Genomic DNA, 19,882 nt, shown 5'->3' with positions numbered 1-19,882 from the left:
AAAGTGATGGAGTATAAAATGTACTGGAGAGGTGGGAAATAGGGTGATTGTAGTGTCTTAGTGTGATTTGCATATTAAAAGATGCCATTGGCTGCCATGTGCCCAATGGATTGGGATGAATGGTGGAGGGACAAAACCTCATTGTCCTTGAAGGAAAGATTTGCCCTTTGCATACAAATTAGTGACACCCCAGGGTTGTTTGTTTCTTATACCTTCTTGTATAGAAGTGTCTTCTACCTTCTTGACCCACAATTTCCTCATGGCATTTTTCACCTCCGCATTCCTCAAGGTGTAGATCAGGGGGTTTAACATGGGTGCAACAATGGTAAAGGACACAGCCATTGCTTTGTCTATGGGGTAAGTGGCCACAGGCCGCACGTACAGGAAAATGCAGGGCACGAAGAACAAGACGACCACAGTGAGGTGGGAGCCACAGGTCGACAGGGCTTTGCGCCGCCCCGCAGAGCTGCAAGACTTCAGGGAGCAGAGGATGACCACGTAGGAGGCCACGAGGATAAGGAAGATGGTCACACACATCACCCCACTGTTGAGGATGACTAAGAGACCCAGGGCGTGGGTGTCCATGCAGGCGAGTTTCAGCAATGGGAACAAATCACACATGAAGTGATCGATGACACTGGGACCACAGAAGGGTATTTGATACATGAAGAGAAGCTGTATTGCTGCGTGGATAAACCCCCCCACGCAGGCGCCTCCCAGCAGCAGGCGGCACACCTGAGGGTTCATGATGCTCGGGTAGTGCAGGGGCTTACAGATGGCCACGTAGCGGTCATAGGCCATCACGACGAGAAGGATGACCCCCACACCACCAAAGAAATGCTCCGCAAAGAGTTGGGTCATGCAGCCTTCAAAGGAGATGGTAGTTCTCTCGGAGAAGGAGTCCACGATCATCTTGGGGGCAATGACAGAACAGTAGGTGGCATCCATGAAGGACAAGGAAGTGAGGAAAAAATACATAGGTGATCTCAGGCTCTGACTTGTGATCACGGTTACCACCATGAGTAGGTTCCCCAAAACCGTGGACACGTACAGGATTAGAAACACAGCAGAGAGCATTTTCCGCAGCTCTGGGTTCTCTGTGATACCCAAAAGAATGAATTCAGTTGCATTGTTTGGATTCTCCATTTACTTTGGGCTGAGATAAGCACACCACACTGAGCTGGAAAATCTACAAAAGAATACTATTTTGAATTAGTAATCATTGAGTGTGCTGGACAATTTTTTCACTGTGTCTTATACCTTCTTGACCTACTTTTTGCTCCAGCCACTGACACAGCAACCAGCTGCTAACAGTATAGCCTGACAAGAGCTCCATCCTACTGATCCCTCCCCCAACACCTTCACTCCCCAGTACATCTGTTGTTTCCTGTCCCCATATGTGTTGCTTGAGATACTTGGAAAACCCCACTTCATCGTTCTGGCACATACTCCTACCTGGAAATATGAAGAGATTAACATACTTGAAAGAAATCCTAGACCATTCATAAATAGAAGCCAGAGAATAAATGGTAACCAGTTTAACCACAATCTTGGATTAACTTGCCTTTCTCCCCTATTTCACTCTCCCCATTCACTGCCTCCAGAATAAACCACCTACATACAAGCCTTCTCTCAGCCTCTGATTTTTGGTAACTTCAAGCCAGAAGCTAACACTCATTTATCACTAGACACACCCAACAACCAAGAACACATAAATTCTCCTTCACTTCTTCCACATATGCAGTGAGCACTTAGAATGATCTAAGTTGAACAGCCTACCAGCTAGGTCATATCCCAAGGACTCCCCACTTATTAAAAGCTATACTCTTTCCATGTACATGTTATCTTCTCAAACTGGATTATTATTACGTATTGTGAATATGTCTCAGGCAGTGGAATACCCTATGAGACATTTTCTACATTTTAGAGATAAGATACGGAGGCTTCAAAGAGTAGAAAAATAAGACACTAAGTTCCCACCGTTAGAAAACATTGAAACCGGGGGTGCCTGGGTGGCGCAGTCGGTTAAGCGTCCGACTTCAGCCAGGTCACGATCTCACGGTCCGTGAGTTCGAGCCCCGTGTCAGGCTCTGGGCTGACGGCTCAGAGCCTGGAGCCTGTTTCCGATTCTGTCTCCCTCTCTCTCTGCCCCTCCCCCGTTCATGCCCTGTCTCTCTCTGTCCCAAAAATAAATAAAAAACGTTGAAAAAAAAATTTGGAAAACATTGAAACCAAATTCAAATCCGGCTTTTCCTCGATCAAAATCAATAGCAATGGCAAGCAATGTCACTTCTCTTAAGAGTCTATCAAGTTCTCGATATGGTAGAGACATTTGCTTCATGATATAATTTCGCTATCATCACAAACCAGTGAGATGAATTTATGCTTCCTGTGCTCATCTTACTAAATAAATCCTACAGTAAAATTCAACAACAAATTTGATGACAATTTTACCATAAAGAACGTGTTCTAATTATATATATAATCCAATCCTGAAACTAGAAATTACAACTAATTAACTGTCACTAACATTCCAAGACTCTAATGATTTTCCAGATATGCTGACTAAAGAAAACAAAACTGTGCCTCTTTCTCTGCCCAAGGAAGACCCCAATCCCACTTAGCTGATATCACCCCTGCACGTGAGCCTGAACTCGTATAAATCATTCCTTCCATTTTTCTTTGTGAAGGAGTGCCCCAGGCGAAACAAAGAATTTTAAAGAACAACCAAAATATCAATAAAACAATTCATTTATTTTTTTTTTACTCACTATGTACCAGCAAGGTACACTTAGTCTGTTACATGCATTATTGCAATTATTTTTCATATCACATGAGTTGGAGGCTATCATAAATCCCATCTTGAGGATGAGGAAACTGATGTTTGGAGTCAGTAAGCGTCTCATCTAAAATGAGTGAGGATTATGAATCCATATAATCTCATTTTGAGACATGAGCTCTTAACCGTTACACTATGCCACTGAAGGAGTGAAAGTGGCCTCAGTCAGCTATATACAAGTGTCACTGCCACTAAATGATATGATAAAAGCACTGTTCCAGTAGTAAACTTCTCTTTGCTATGACTACCTAAGCAGAGGCTGTCTGCCACTTGATAGGAATATGTTAGAGACCTGTGGGGAATATAAATAAGGTTCTCTAAGATTCCTCTAAATCCCCAAAGACACATTCCTAATATTATTCCTTTTACTAAACAAGGTACACAGTTGCCAAGGCACTGTTTGCAATCTACAGTATGGGCTAACTCCAATCTCCAAGATAGGCTAACCCCAATCTGCAATATAGGCTAACCCCAATCTCCAGGATAGGCTAACCCCAATCTGCAATATGGGCTAACCCCAATCTACAGTATGGGCTAACCCCAATCTCCAGGATAGGCTAACCCCAATCTGCAATATGGACTAACCCCAATCTACAGTATGGGCTAACCCCAATCTCCACCTCAGAACTTTAAAAGTCCTATAATAGCCCTAATAGTGTAGAAGGAACATAGTCTCAGAATCAGGCTAGCCGGGTTTCATTCCAAATTATCCCTCTTATCTCTGAAGATGTGTCATCACATTCTCACCACTCTGGGCCTCCGTTTCCTCATCTGGAGAAGGAGGCAGCTGTGGTAGATGAGTGGAATGCTAGGGGCTCAAAGGAGCCAGTTCAGGGACTCTGTCCCTCTCAAGCACAGAAGCTTCACTCCTACCTGCCTTAAATGTTCCCACTTCCAAGTAAGATGCCCTTTGAGCCATCTCAGGACTTAAAATATTTTAAAGCATAATACACTAGAATAGAGACTCATGCCCCTTCTGTCTTAAAATCTATAAATTTGTTATAGTTCTTTTCTGACCACTAATACACACTCGGTATGACACTCAAGGCCTCGCCCCATACTAATCAACCTCATTTTTTTGTATGCCTCCTTCGCACAGCGGTCAAAGCCATCTCTTACTGCCAGAACACACATGTCAGTCTGTCCAGTCTGGTGGGAGAGGCCGTGGGTTCAGAGCGAGCAGACTAAGCTCTCTGTCCCACTCCTGGCACTCACGGACTGGACAACCTTCAACCCTGCAAAAAGAAAACAATGTAATTAGCCGTTAAAGGGGCAGAGAGAGAGGGAGACACAGAATCCGAAGCAGGCTCCAGGCTCTGAGCTGTCAGCACAGAGCCCAACGCGGGGCTTGAACTCACGAACCGTGAGATCATGACCTGAGCTGGAGTCAGACGCCCAACCAACTGAGCCACCCAGGCGCCCCTGATTTTTTTCTTTTAATTCCCACAAAAGCCATAGGAGACAGGAACCTGTATTACCCTGGTTTTCTGATGCAGTGGCTAAGGCTTAGAGAAATTGTACACTTTTCGTATGTCTGTGACCAAGTCCATGGCACAGGATACTAACCACCATCTCTGCAGCCTCTCTAAGAATTCCATACCCTGCCTCACAATGCTTTCTGAAGCACCGAAGGAAGTACCAGGCATGAGAATGTTTGGGGAGCACTAACAAAATATTCACGACTATTTTCTGTTCCTATAAGCTCCTATCTTCTGCCCATGCCATCTATTATCAACAAACCCATTATTATTCTTCCTTCCTGCCTCATTTCTTCCCGAATGTCCCCTTCACCACCATCATTCTGGATATTTGCTACAATATCCAGCTAGGGTACATATCAGTGGCAATTCAGCTGTATTCCTGGCCAATTTTTTAAAAATTTCATGTCAGTGTTATCTCCCTATGTGGATGCTTAAGGATAGCTAATTTATTCTATTTCCACAAATGTCTAATGCTGTGCTGTGTACACTCTAGTCATTTAATTAAATTTAATTAAATCCATGAAACTGGATTCAACCAAGGAAAATAGTATCCAAGGAAAATGCCCAAACAATACTGGTGCCCGTCTTGCCTCCAGAAATGAGAGAGTGCCATTGTCAGAGCCAGGCTATTCTTCTGGCATCTAAGCTCATATATCCCATCTTTCAGCTTTCTCATTTCTACTCCTAGGCATACATTAGCCAATCCCAAGAGTGGAGGCCTACCTTGGATTTGCACTTTAGTGTTGAACCACCACCTTCAGATCCTCTTTGTAATAATGCCTTCTTTTTCCAGTGTTCCTATGAAATACGTTGGCAAAAAGACCATTCATACAAAGAAGTGAAAAACTGCATTGCTTCAATTCTCTAATGATTACCTAGACAGTACATATTTCTCATTCCATAACATGTCCAAAACTGTGAGGGATAGAGGAGGTGCCCTACCTGTAAAGAAGGAAACAGAATGAGCACTCCTGAAATGATGCATATACAATGTAAGTTCCAGAAGGGAAATTATCAGTATGATCTATAGATTTCAAAGAAGATTAAGTGATTTAAGCCTTGACATGAGAATTTAGAAACTTCTAAGTTTTTAATAAAGAAAGTCAACAGGAAAGAGAACAGCATGAGCAAGGCATGAAGAAAGGAAAAACATAATGTACATAGCCAAAATATGTGAACTCTGACATCACAAAAACCTACATTTCGTTCTGGACCTGCCAGGGATGTAATCAACCAGAAGTTACACATGGTCTTTAAATCACGGGGTTTTTTTCAGAGTTGTATTAAATTTTTTTTTCAACGTTTATTTATTTTTGGGACAGAGAGAGACAGAGCATGAACGGGGGAGGGGCAGAGAGAGAGGGAGACACAGAATCGGAAACTGGCTCCAGGCTCTGAGCCATCAGCCCAGAGCCTGACGCAGGGCTTGAACTCACGGACCGCAAGATCGTGACCTGGCTGAAGTCGGACGCTTAACCGACTGCGCCACCCAGGCGCCCCTTCAGAGTTGTATTAAACATAATAAGTTCCTAGCATTATAGTTTAGGTTTTGATATTTACATTTATAAATATTAAAATGGGATAAAATATTAAATTACATTATAGTGTAGATGTTTGTTAAATATTGGAAAAAAATGAAACCAAACATTTGAAGTATCATTAAACTAAATCGGGAATAAAGCACCATGTAAATTCGTTCTCAAAGGTTATTGGAAAATCAAGGCTAAAAGCAGTTGGCATAAGAAGAAAGCAGAAACATGTGTAATATATACATATATATGTGTTTTCATGTGCACACACACACACACACACACACACACAGAGTTGCATGAAAAAAAGGAAACATAGAAATCTCTCTAAAAGCATCCTAGACTTACCAGCTATTCCTGTTCCTCCCCTTCCTAAGAGCACATCCCTAAAACATAAATACACTCTCATAGTTACTAATCTCATGACTTGGATTAGGCAGACACTTACATTTTGATAATTTGCTAAAAGAGATTAAAGCAAATCCCATCAAAAGTGTTGATAGGTTAAGGCTCTCCATTCTGAAGCCACAAATTTGCGTGTAGAGACAAAACCGTTGAACTACTGACACATTTTAAGTATTATTGTATATGTGTATAAAGTGGTTCAATTAGTTCAACAATTTCAAAGTAGTTCAAATTAAGAAGAACATGTTTAATACTCAAGTAACTTGTTGAAGTCACCTTCAGTGCTCGACCTGATGTCATCCTTGTGACCTCCAAAAGCCAGTTACCCGATGGTTCCAGAAGGTAGAAGGCAGAGATTGTACAAGTAAATTCTCCAGGATAATGTCAGGGTAACCAAAGTTCTGGCCCCATCCAGGATGTACTTACATGAACTTTCATCTACAAAATAGCTACAAATCATGACCTATTAGAGTTTCCATTGAGCAGATCAAAGCATACAGGCAAGTAAATCAGGACATGCACTGCAGACACATCGTCTGATCATTTCATGGGGAGCTATTTCTATAGGACCAGAGCTTCTCATGATTTTGGATGAAAGATTTACAACAGATGCTCTAAGTGTCCAAGAATTTAAATAGGAAACAACCCTTGTAGATGGCAGAGAAACTTCATCTAAATAAGAAAGGTTGCCAAATAAAAAAAAAAAAAAAGACAGCTAAGCTATTTACAAAATCATTCATGGAACTTGGCTGTATTTTGAGCTTAATTTGTAAAGAGTTTCCAATCCACATCTTAGAAGAAACACTATTAATAAGATGTTCTCCTTTGGGTAATAGTCTTGAGCTAAGAGGGCAGAGCGCCATTTTCCAATGGCACAGAATTTCCAAGTGTGCAGACTTGTATCATTCCACAGCATCCCCTTGAGGCTGTGTCTCTACTGACTGGGGAGCTAATCACCGTACCAGTGAATTCCTATCCACCCCTACAAGGATCTGTTTTTCTCCGGGGCAGAACTTCACTGGAGACAGGCCAGGCTAATGCTCCACAAACACAACCCCAGATCCTGGTATTAACCAATTATCTGCTCCCAATGTAACCACTCTTCTTCAGTACTTCAGTAACAGAATGGTCACACAACCATCCATCTGCCTAATAACCTAGACGAAGAAAAACCAACACACCTAGCAAATCCTGGAACCAAGTTTTTCCACTACTTAGTCTGGTGTCCCCTTCATCTTTTAAGACTATTATTAAAATTGTCACACCTAACTGCAGACCAGTTGCCATTATTAAGGATTTTAAACAATGTACCTCAGCCAGAAAAAAAGGACTCAATTCTTTCTCACTCCATAACAACAGTACTCTCAAATAACATGTTTTCAATTTAGAAATATTTGGAATGATAGCCTTCATTCTTTTTCCACCTTCAATAATGAAAAATATCAATATGCTACATTTACAACATAGTACACAGAATACAACAGTCTCCTGAGGAAGTCTCCAGAAAAGGAAGAGTCTCTCAGTTTTATTGAGTATGACTCACAAAGGTGATGGGCCACCTTCCGCACTTGGATTATTTTTACTAACATCTTAGAATCACTTCATGTTCTTACCTAACCACTTTGATATGTAGGTTAGGGGAAGCTTCTCAATCTTTTTATTTTTCGTTACTGCCCTCCTAAGTCACCGTTGTAGACATTCTAATTACCCTCACTAAAAATTTAACACCACAGATATATTATCCATGTATGTACTTTATGTATATCTGTGCTTTATATATAAAAACAGTAAGATATTTTTATTCCCCAAGAAATTGTTTTTACCTGAACGAAGAATACTTCACCCTTTGCAAAAGCATATGAAAAAGCTTACTTACAAAAAGAAAGGTGGGGGGGGCCCTGGGTGGCTCAGTCAGGTAAGCATCTGAGTCTTGAATTTGGCTCAGGTCATGATCTCAGGGTCATGAGATTGAGCCCCGCGTTGGGTTCCATGCTGGGTGTGGAGCCTGTTAAGATTCTGTTTCTCTCTGCCCCTCCCCCACTCATACGCAAATGTTCTTTCTCCCTCTCAAAAAAAAAATAATAATAAAATGAAAACATAAAGAAATGGGTGAAGGTAAATAATGTGGTTAAATGTGAGTGTGACTGAAATTCTAGTTGTGCTACAAACAAGTACACACATCTATATCCAGTTCTTCTCTTCTGCACCACCTCCTTAATATAATGTTTTTCATCATACCTATTACCAACACAATTACATTTTTCATTCATTTGTTCACTTGCTTATTAACCATCTGCTCCCCGCTGTAATTTAAGTTCCACACAAACACAACCTGTTTGTATTAGTCAACGTCTTATACCAAGCCCCCAGAACTCTCTGGCACACTGTGGGAATTAAATAGTATTTTTTTTTAATAAAGGAAATGAGAATTTCCTAAACTCAGTTGACTTTGGAGCCATTTTTCAAGCAATAAATATTCACACATGGAACAGTGATTGTAAAAGCCCTAGAGAAACGACATTAGGTGCTTCAAAGCACTACCCTCATGCCCAGACTATCAGTCTCCTCAACGATTGAATTGCTTGTTTTTCTTTCAAATATCTTTCTCGCCCATACTTCCTTCACTGTCTTTCAAATGCAACCATTTGAATTTCATTTCCTGAGCCCATTACATCCCACTTTTCACGATGTCCATGAAAGGAAATACATCTGTGGACATGAGATCAAGTGGCTTTTCTCGGACACAAGAAGAATCAAGAGAGTACAGGTAGCCTGGGAAACCAGGCTCAGGGGAAGGCTGAAGGGAAGAAAGTGACCCCCAAATAAGGGGGAAAAAAATGCCTCAAGGACAATCTTCACAATGTGGCCAATGAGTAGTTCTGCGTTTTGGTTATTTCACTTCATGCCAGCAAGGAATAGTGGGAAGTGGGAAGAGTAGAGGAGGCAGAGCCTAAAAGTCTTGATATTGACACTTAACCCTTAGTGAATCGCATTTTTTTTTTGCATAAATAGTGTAAAGATCCATCAAATAAAACGTATTGCATAAAGAGACTTTCAGCACGTAAAGCACTATCAAAATGTGTGCATCACAGTTGGTCTTCAACAAGAGTTAGCTCACTCCCCTCACTTATTGCCTGATAGTCTCACCGAATTAGAAGTCCACATAAACCAAAGTCTCCTTGTACAACAGATATGACCATTATGTGTCTTATTAATTTTTCAGAGTAAATATACTTCTTTCCCTCCTGTTGTTTTAAGTATCAGAAATAATCAGATGGCACTTGGCCTTCATGAGAGAATCTCGATGATGAGATTCTTTGCAAAGGATTACCTTAACATTCCTTGAAATTATTCCCAAACCAGCAAGCCTCCCTCAACGGTCTCCTGACAACAGGAGACAGTGTTAGACCATCTTACATTTCTCCTTTCAGGTCTTAATGCCTGTCAAGTTTGCTGTTGACAATTTATAATCTGTGCCTCTTTAATCTTCTCACGTGGTACAGACCTAAGACACAATCATTGGCTGTAGCTTCCCTCTTCCAATCTCTCCTTTTGTCTCAATGTAGAAACATTTACTCAATACTTTCCCTGTTCTTACCCCTGGCTCCTATCTGTCAAACTGAACCACACATTGTTTGGTCTGGAGTCTGTTGTGCTTAATTGCCACCAGCAATTGCAAACTTGATCCCTTTTAATAGGTTAAGCGCTGTTATATCATCTTCCAGGCCTCGACTTCGTGGGAAAATGTTCTATGCCTTATGATTTGAGACAGCCAGGCATAAACTAGGACACACAGTCACCCCCGAGAAAAGACAGACCATGCTCTGTCATTAGCTGTGTGGTCAAATTAAGATGCAAGTCCAGATGACCAGCGAGCTTGAGAAAGGGACCTCTGTGGGAAGTAACACAAGTTGGAGCCTTACAGTCAGAGAAGCTTTGTTTCGTAAAGTGCTGCGTAGTAAAAGAGAATGACCCGGCAGATTCCATGTGCACAGAAGAGTGTTATTGCGTAAACGTATCTCTACATGCAAGACAAGGCTACAACCAACTTTGACACCATCTTTCTTGAAGGACAAAGTGAATCATCAAGACCTGCAGAAAAATGTCTTATCCATAGATATAAATGCTTCAGACGGCTGTGTTTTATTTGAAAGAAAGTAGGACTGAGCTCTGGAAGACCCGTGTTCAAGTGTTGCAGCTGAAACTCGTAGCCGTGTGACCTGAGGCAAGTAAATTAGTAAACCTCTCTTGTCACCAATTTGCTTCTCTGTAAAATGAGGACAGTAAGATCGGAACTACCGATTTTGTATGCGGATAAATCACCTGAGCTGAATATGCCTGACAAGTAACAAAGTGTTCATTTAATATAAATGTATGTATCACAACCTCCCGAACAAAAGCTTTAGAACCTAATCATATGTCCTTTTGCTAAGGTTAAATAAAATAATGTTTACTGTTGTTGTTTCAAGTGGCTCAGGTTTCGGTAAGGAGAAAGAAAAAATTCCTTTATGGTAAAGAATATTTTAAAAAAATAAATGAATAAACAATGAGTCATAAGGGTATTTTTAAAGATGAGACCAAACTGAGAGTAATTTCAACATTTCTGGCTTATTTTTTGTGCCAAAAAAAAAAACACCCTAAACTAGAACTACGTTATGAATTATTCCCTTCCTTTTGTGGGTGTCTTCCCTTTTGCCTTTGGTACATTCATAGGGCTAAAAAACATCAGCAGTTTCACTCCCCAACTGTCCCGTCCACATATATCTACCTAAGAATTTCTATTTTCTGTTTCACCATAGGTGAAGCAAAAAAAAAAAAAAAAAGTCCTATGGAAAAAACGATTTCATCCAAGTAACATATGTATGAAAAATTTGGTAAAGTAACAGTAAGACTCTGGAGAAAAACATACTCTATAGTAACCAAACTTGGGATTTATAGTCGTCTTTTCCATTGCATACCTTGAATCTATGAACACTGAAGCTTTGGTAAAGTACATTTAAAACTATCAAAAGCACCTATCAAAGGGCTTAGCCACTATTGAGTGTTTAATAAATGTTAGTATGTGGGACTTTTTTTTCTGTCAGCGATCTGCAAAATTTATTGATTCTCTTTCATACTTTATGACAGATATAGTCCTCCCTATTTATATATACCATCACTTCCTTGGCATTATGAACAGCCTCTCTTCTTCCACAGACTCCTCATGGCATTTTTCACCTCTGTGTTTCTCACTGTATAAATGATAGGATTTAACATGGGAGTGAGGATCGCAAAGAACACAGTCACCAGCTTATCCACAGGGTAGGTGACCACAGGACGCATGTAGGTGAATATGCAAGGCACAAAAAAAAGTACAACTACGGCAAAGTGGGAGCCACATGTTGAGAGGGCTTTGTGTCGTCCTTCGGAGCCGTGGGAATTCAGGGACCTCAGAATGGCTATGTACGAGAGGAGTAGCATGGAAAAAATGAGCAAGCACATGGCCCCACTGTTGGCCGCCACCACCATTCCCAACCTGTAGGTGTCGCTGCAGGCAAGTTTCAGCAAAGGGAAGAGATCACACATGAAGTGGTCAATGACGTTGGGACCACAGAAGGGCAAGCTGAGCATGAAAAGCGTCTGCACAGCGGCATGCAGGATCCCCCCTAGCCAGGCCACCACCAGCAGGAGGCGGCAGAGCCCCTGTCGCATGATGGTTGTGTAGTGCAGGGGCTTGCAGATGGCCACATAGCGATCATAGGCCATGACAATAAGGAGGATGATCTCTGATCCTCCCAGGAAGTGCTCCACAAAGAGCTGAGTCAGGCAGCCACCCAAGGAGATGGTTCTCCTCTGATACAGCAGGTCGATGATCATTTTGGGGGTGGTCACAGAGGTGTAGGAGGCATCTATAAAAGACAAGTAAGTAAGAAAGAAATACATGGGAGCGGAAAGTGTGGGGCTGAGGGAGATGGTGATGACAACGAGCAGATTGGCAAGCACAGTAAATAGAAAAATGAACAAAAAGACCACCAAGAGTATTTTCTGCAAGCGTGGATTCTGCGTGAGTCCCAAGAGAAAAAATTCAGTCACATTGTTCGGAGGTGTGAGGATATCCATTCAAGAAGGAACACCCTCCTGGGGCCTGAATTCCCTACAGAGGGATAAAGAGAGATACCTATTAATCCATGAAAGGACTGTGGTCTGAATTTCATGGTACAAAAACAGTCACTGTAAATGTAGCGCATGTTCTGGGCACTCCTTGCCTCGGCGTTTGTTTTCATTCCTTCTTACTTCCTCCACAATGCTCCCACCTGTCTCTTCATACACCTCCCACCTGCCGCTTATAAACACCCAAAGGGCGGCTCCTGATGTGTAATGTACTGAGGAAACCCTGGGTTTTAAACACGAGTGCAATTTTCCGGGTTCCAACCCTAAGTGACTTCACTAAGTCATTTCAGTGGCCCACGCTTCTGAGCCCTCCTCTCTGCCTGTGACCTTATACATTGTAACTCAGTTACAACTGAGTTACAACTGTAACAACTGAGTTAACTTACAACTGTAAGTCAGTTAAGTGTCTGACTTGATTTCAGCTCAGGTCAGGATCTCAGGGCGATGGGATCGGGCTCCATGCCAGGTGCTGCCCTCAGTGTGGAGCCTCCCTGGGATTCTCTCTCTCCCTCTTCCTCTGCCCCTCCCCGACTTGAATGTGCACTCTCGCTCTCAAAATAAATAAACACTTTTTTATATTTATTTATTTTTGAAAGAAAGAGAGAGCACACAGGTGGGGAAGGAGCAGAGAGAGAGAGAGAGGGAGACACAGGATCTGAAGCAGGCTCCAGGCTCTGAGCTGTCAGTGCAGAGCCTGACACAGGGCTGGAACTCATGAACCCGAGATCATGACGTGAGCTGAAGTCCAATGCTTAACCGACTGAGCCACCCAGGCGCCCCAAAAAATAAACACTTTAAAAAATAATAATAAAAGATAAAAGTTTTTAAAAATAAAAATTTCATGTGGAGAACAGAGTCTGTTAGATAAGATAGGTTATATGTGTGTGTGTGTGTATATATATATATATATGTGTGTGTGTGTGTGTGTGTGTGTGTGTATGTAAACATGCACACACGAATATATAAAACCTATTACTTTAAGTGTGTATTATATGCTCACTTATTCAACAAACACTTATTGGACGCTTCTTATGTATATAAATGTGTTTGTCAACATAAAGTCATAAAAAGTGTCCCTGTTTAAATGCCTTTAGTAACCCGTCCCCCAACACTTTATTACCAAACAGTAGCAGCACATTCATTCATGAGACTCCCCGACTCCTTTATGCTCCTCCTACCTGCATTCTCGCTCCCTCTCTTCCCATCCCCCCAAAGCATCCATCACCCATCATTCCTGCTTGCAGGATCTTGCATTATTAATGGAATGAGGAAATGTGGGAACATAAATCTCTCAAATGAAACAAGGGAGAAAACATAAATATAGCAAAATTTATCCTGCAGGAAAACATTTATTTTCCTTCCAAAGGTAAATGGATAAAGAGTTTAATTTTTTAATTATCCAAGATGAAAATTTTATTCATATGTGAAAACCAAGCGTAGCAACCTCATAGCAAAATCAAGTAGTCCCTTATTCTGAGGTGGACTTCCCCGGAAGATTAGAAGAGACAATAGTGCACATAAGTAAGAATAAGATGTAATTAATAACAGTGATTTATAACTAGCTATGAAGAAATAGAAATTATTTGGGTGGTACTCTTTGAATCTACAATATTCCTTCTAGGAATAAAACCCAAATAACAATATTTTTAAAAGAGAAAACCCATTATGTACAAATATGTTCAACGCAATTATTAAGAACTGTGGAAAATTAAAAACTGCATACAATGTCCAACATTAGAGAAATGGATAAGCAAAATACAGTGCACCTCTCTGAATAATATGTCATTTGTAACAGAGATGTGTTTAAACATTTGCACAATTTCAAAGCAAAATTATTATGTTGTAATAATAGTTGGGGGAAATTCTGGATGCAAATTTGAATATATAACATGATTCTAACTAATTTAAATATGCATATAAATAAATAAATAAGAAAAAAAGATCCCAAAATATTTTTACTTCTAAATTGGTAGTATTGTAGTTGATTCCATCTTTTGTGGTTTGACCTGCTGCAGAAGACATTTAAATGTCAGATTAACTAGGGGAGGGGGTAAGAGGTGATTTTATGATTTACAAGATCCATTTAAACCTAAGATTCTATAATTATATATTTTCTGGGGGGAAAAAAACTCACCTATGAACTTGTCTGACATAGCTCCATGGCCAGGGTCTCAGGCAGCTGGTAGTTCACCAAGAAATAAGTCAAGTTGTAAGATTGAAAATACACACTAGCCCAGCTACTACATTAAGTGTCTTTGCTGATTTATAAATGGCACCTTTCTCTTGAGTCTCATAAGCACAAGTATCCACCCTGTCCATAGGCACATTCTGTGAAGTTTATTAGCTATGGTTAATTAGACCTCAGGGATATGTCACCATCATCAGTAGATCTTGCCAACAACCCAATTATTGCACGTAACTTAACTGAACATCAGTTTTATAGCATTCATCTTTAATTTTTAATTTCTTCCTTGAATCTATATGAATACAAAATACCATGACAAGAGGAGAAAACTAAGTCAACCATTTATAAATTTGTATACTTGGTAAAAAATGAGCTTAATACAGAGTCTGAATATTTGGTATTGTAAAAATTAAACAATTAGACGGATAACTATCTGATTTTTTAAACTTTAAAGCCATAATATTTGCTTTTTGATTGGTCTGCCATTCATGGTTGTAATTTTCAAATATTGTTTTCAGATGTATATGAGGTGATAGTTATGAACCCTATTATAATATTGGCACCTCATATCAGCTAAAGTTTCCAATACTTCTTCAAAGTGGTTCTTTCTTATGCCAATTCTGAAATTAGATAAAAATGATAATAATGAACATAATTCCATTCTTTAATTGTAGTCAAAGATGGTAAAATGTATTTATTTCAGTCATATAAATTTAATCTCATAGTATCCCTATGAAATAGAAAAGAAATAGGCACCTATCTGTATTTATAACAAGGAAATATAAGACAAGAAATAAGAATGCTATTTGCCAAGGTGAAACAAGAAGCCAGGCCTCTAAATTCTGGGCCAGGATCCTTGTCCCTAAATTATTGTTTTACAACTAAAGTGTCATGACACCTTTATGCTGCCACCAACTGCGAGGCAGATTACAGTTATGTACTAAAAGAAATAAATATCAATTTTTGAAGTGATATTTTTATTCAATTACATTCAGAAATATTCCTGTATAGAAGCACACTCACCCATGTTCAGATTGCTTTCTTTAGTAAGAGGAAAAAGTAATTGTACATAACTCTGGGTTGGGTCCTTGAGAGCAACATGTGTCATGAGGGAAAACAGTTTAAGGTACCCGAGAAAACATGACTAAACCTAGTTTGATTAGGCACTTGAGTATTATAGTGCCATGGTAATATTTGTGATGGTACATACCAAAGACAGTTTGAATCAGGATTTGAACCTGAAGAGCTATTATATATATATATATATATACATATATATATGTGTATATATACATAATATATACATATATATTATTTATACATAATACATATATATTATATATACATTATATATATATATATATATATATTCTTTTTTTGCTGAAGGATCATCTGTGAAAATGTCTTGAACTTGTCTTTCAACTCTGGGATGAAAACCAGCATCAGATCAGAGAATTAGCATGTGCTTACAAGGTCATTGTGCCCAGTGTCATGAAAGATTGCATGCCATTCACAATGCCCATTAAATGGTCATCCAGCCTCTACTTAGCTGCAATGGTCAGTGGAGAGACTGCGTTAGAACCCCTACCACTGTCTAGTCTAGTTTCCCAAAGCCTACAATAGCATGAAATGAAAAAACGAGTTAAATATAAATCACTGAGGGTTTTCCATGAAAGTAATTTTTCAAAAGAGAAGTTCCTGGAGCTATACCAGGGAAGTGTGTTTCCAGAATGTAAATCCAAAGGCAGAGTGGTTGGAAACCCCCAGAGAGACAGCAACACAGCGCTTCAAATCAGAAGGATAAACCAGAATGAAAGCAGAAGAAATTAAATATACATCATATCACAGTTGACCAGAAACTAGTTGAGGTACGGTCTGATGTTTGATGGGTTCAGGGACTAATTTCACAAAAATCAGGTACCTGCCAAAGTGTTCTTCATGCATTTCCTGTGGCTTCGTGCATTTCAATGGGGAGAGGAACGTGTTCTCAAAGGAGCAGAACTCACATTGTCTTACCACTCCACAGACCCTTTCAGCCTTGAAGGACATCTTCTAAGTTGTTTGTCAGAAATACAAAACTTGGGGGAGATGAGCTGTGGTCTCATGACTCTTCCAATTTTACTTTTAACTGAAGTAGACGTGAATATAACAACACTCATAGTAATAAAATATGGGCATGGGCAGAACCACGGAACTTGGAATCACCTTCTAAATTACCCAGGTAAACTACTGGTAGACATAAGGAGAGCTGGTCTGGGTCATGGATGAGATAATGGCGCAGTGAGAAATAAGACCCATGTCTCCTGGTCCTAAAGCTGATGCTTTTTTACTCTACATTTTCATAACCATAATATGATGGCTAAATATTGTTACATCATGGAATCCCTTGATTTTTTTCCAATAAAACATATGGCACTCATGAGGTGGGATGCTGGATCTTTCTGTCAGAAGAGGAAGCTGTAAATACATCTATGACACACATACACATTTGTATTTTGGTCACAGATTTCATTTTCTTTAACCGACTTTATTTTTGAAAAAAGCCAAAATTAATTCACAAGAAAGTCATGCAACTTAAGCTGTTCAGCTGAGAAATACTTTCTTTGGCAACTGTTGAGTAATGATTCCTATTTTTTCGTATCTCTTATAAATGCTCTCCTAAAGCAGTTTCCAAAGAGGATTCCAGTATCAAGGAACTAAATGCAAAGTCAACTTTTTAATAGTGAAATGATTTTACCGCATGTTTCTGGAAAATAATTACATTTGATTTTACTGATAATTATTACTCAAAGTGTCACTTTCTATGGCATATAACCAAAAACTATTTTTATAAACCAAACCATAATCAAATACCAGTCCCAGACCCCTGTATCATGAAAAGATCACAGGATGTGGAGTACGAATATTTGCACTCAAGGCTGGCTTACATGTTCTATGACCTAGTTATTTAACCTTTCTGATTTTCTACTTTTTTTCTGTAAAATAAAAACACGAGCATTCAACTTTGTAAGTTGTGACCATGGGAAGACACTTTAAAATCCTCACATCAGTCTAAATACAATTAATTTTTATAATCCCTGACAACTTTTACCCAACAGAACAAGAAACCCAGGATAATTTTAAACATTAGATATAGCAAGTGTGTGCCAAGAGGGTATTGGCAAATACCTCTTTTCTAAATTGCATTCCACACTGTCCTAGGCCAGTAGGCAATTCAGCTTTATGAGTACCAACTGCTTATATACACAAGCCATTACACAGCTCTGTAATTAGAAAGGAACATTTTTAAGTCTGTTACGAAACAGGAGAAGTTCTGATGAAATGCTGCCTTTTTTCTGATACTCTTTGAAATGGTTGAAAGAGCATCAAATTTGGATTTAGAAAAAGGCAGAACTGCATACTAGCTCTGTCTGACATTGGGCTGGTTATTTAATGTTTTTGAACTTCATTTTCCTTCATCTGTAAAATAGGAATAATCATAATAATACCTGCTTGCAGAGGTGTTGTGCCACATGAGAGATATGTCTTAAAAGTAATAAAATATAAAAATGTAAAAGATCATGAAAGAAATAGCATCTTTGTAGTGGGTCATTTATTTTCTGAAATGGCATTGCTGTTTAATAACATTCTAATGGCATTTTTTACTTCTGTATTCCTTACTGTGTAGATGACAGGGTTTAACATGGGAGTAATAAGAGCAAAGAATAGTGTTAGGACTTTATCCATGGGAAAAGTAGCTACTGGTCTCAGATACATAAAAATACAGGGCACGAAGAACAAAACAACAACTGTGATGTGGGAGCCACAGGTAGAGAGGGCCTTTTTCCTCCCTGCAGAGCTGTGAGTCTTCAGGGAGCACAGGATGACCACATAGGATACCAATAACATCACAAAGGTGATCACAGAAATTACTCCACCATTGGCAACAACCAAGAGGCCGACAAGGAAAGTGTCAGTACAGGCAAGTTGTAACAGGGGGAAAATGTCACACATGAAGTGATCCATGACGTTGGGACCACAGAATGGGAGCCAGAAAGTAACTAGAATCTGTCCAATGGAGTGGAGAAAACCCACTGCCCAACACACCCCCACAAAGAGGCGACATGTGTGGTGGTTCATGATGGTCACGTAGTGCAGGGGTCTACAGATGGCCACATAGCGGTCATAGGCCATGACCACAAGGAGGACAATCTCTGAAGCTCCTAAGAAATGTTCTACAAACAGCTGTGCCATGCAGCCACTGAAAGAAACAGATTTAGAATCAGAGAGCAGATCAGCTAACATTTTAGGGACTATGGAGGAGGAATAGCATGCATCTATCAAAGACAAGAATGCCAGGAAGAAATACATTGGGGAGTCCAAAGTCTGGCTGCAGATTATAGTGACCACAATGAGCAGGTTGCCTGTGACAGTGACAATGTAGATGATAAGTAACACCAAAAATAGAATTCTCTGCATCTGAGGATTCTGGGTAAGTCCTATTAGAATGAATTCGGTCACATTCATCCTGTCTTCTTTCATTTCAAAGCTGATGATGAATTCAAGAGTGGAGAATTAACCTGTAAAGACAGTATTTTCAAAGACAAGGTGATGAGAACTCTATATGTGGGGTTTTTTGGTAAGTCCAAAGCATTTTAATAGCATAAGATATTTTTTCATGGTGTGCCAAAGAAAAGAAACTTGCTTTTTCTATTTTATAAAAAGAGCAAATTTTTGAAGTGAATTCAACCTCTTACAAGGATTCAAAAATCCTTGTTCCACACCTGAAAAACTGGTCACTGGGTCTTTGCTAGAGGACATCCAGGCACAGGAAGGTCACCATATAATAAGCCTGATTGCTTCTCAGCCAGTAAGAAATGTTAAAAACTCATTAAATATTTTTAAAAAGCTGTACAACTGTTGGTTTGGTTCCACACATGGTTGATGCAAGATTAAGTCTAATTCACCTTCTTTTGCATTTAAAAACCCTTTAAATAAGTGGCAGAGGAGTAGACCTGCCTGCTTGTCCACCCCTTTATTTGTTCACTTGGTTCAGTGTCGGACTTATTGTGGTGTCCAATAAATATGAAATGAATAAATAAGTTGGAAGACTCTTTACTTATTTCTTCTGGGTTTTCTTTTTTTCCAGTTAACTCCAAAAAATGAAAGTGTTTACTCCCTTACTAAGGAAAAAATAATGCAGTACATGGTGGGAATGCAAACTACATGTAGTCTTTCCACCCCTTCAGATCCACTCTCAATGTGCCCACCCTGGGCAGCTGCTTTCCCTGGTCTCTTTCAACCAGATCTCTTA

General features: G+C 39.7%; 3 protein-coding genes across 3 annotated transcripts; all 3 read right to left on the bottom strand.

Moving 5' to 3' along the window:
- LOC122482722 (olfactory receptor 4C6-like) lies at positions 1–1,146 on the bottom strand. Its single transcript, XM_043579021.1, has one exon. The coding sequence runs from the start codon at positions 1,144–1,146 to the stop codon at positions 139–141; it is 1,008 nt and encodes a 335-aa protein (XP_043434956.1). The 3' UTR covers positions 1–138.
- A 10,277-nt stretch (positions 1,147–11,423) lies between these two features.
- LOC122484319 (olfactory receptor 140-like) lies at positions 11,424–12,353 on the bottom strand. Its single transcript, XM_043582283.1, has one exon. It carries the CDS (start codon positions 12,351–12,353, stop codon positions 11,424–11,426), a length of 930 nt encoding a protein of 309 aa, XP_043438218.1.
- A 5,824-nt stretch (positions 12,354–18,177) lies between these two features.
- LOC122482721 (olfactory receptor 140-like) lies at positions 18,178–19,110 on the bottom strand. The gene has a single exon (XM_043579020.1). The coding sequence runs from the start codon at positions 19,108–19,110 to the stop codon at positions 18,178–18,180; it is 933 nt and encodes a 310-aa protein (XP_043434955.1).
- Positions 19,111–19,882: the final 772 nt, after the last annotated feature.

This window comes from Prionailurus bengalensis, chromosome D1 (genome assembly GCF_016509475.1).
Source record: "Prionailurus bengalensis isolate Pbe53 chromosome D1, Fcat_Pben_1.1_paternal_pri, whole genome shotgun sequence".
NCBI classification, from domain to species: Eukaryota; Metazoa; Chordata; class Mammalia; order Carnivora; family Felidae; genus Prionailurus; species Prionailurus bengalensis.
The sequence above is the reverse complement of the archived record's forward strand: the minus strand, read 5'-3'. Positions and strand labels throughout refer to the sequence as shown.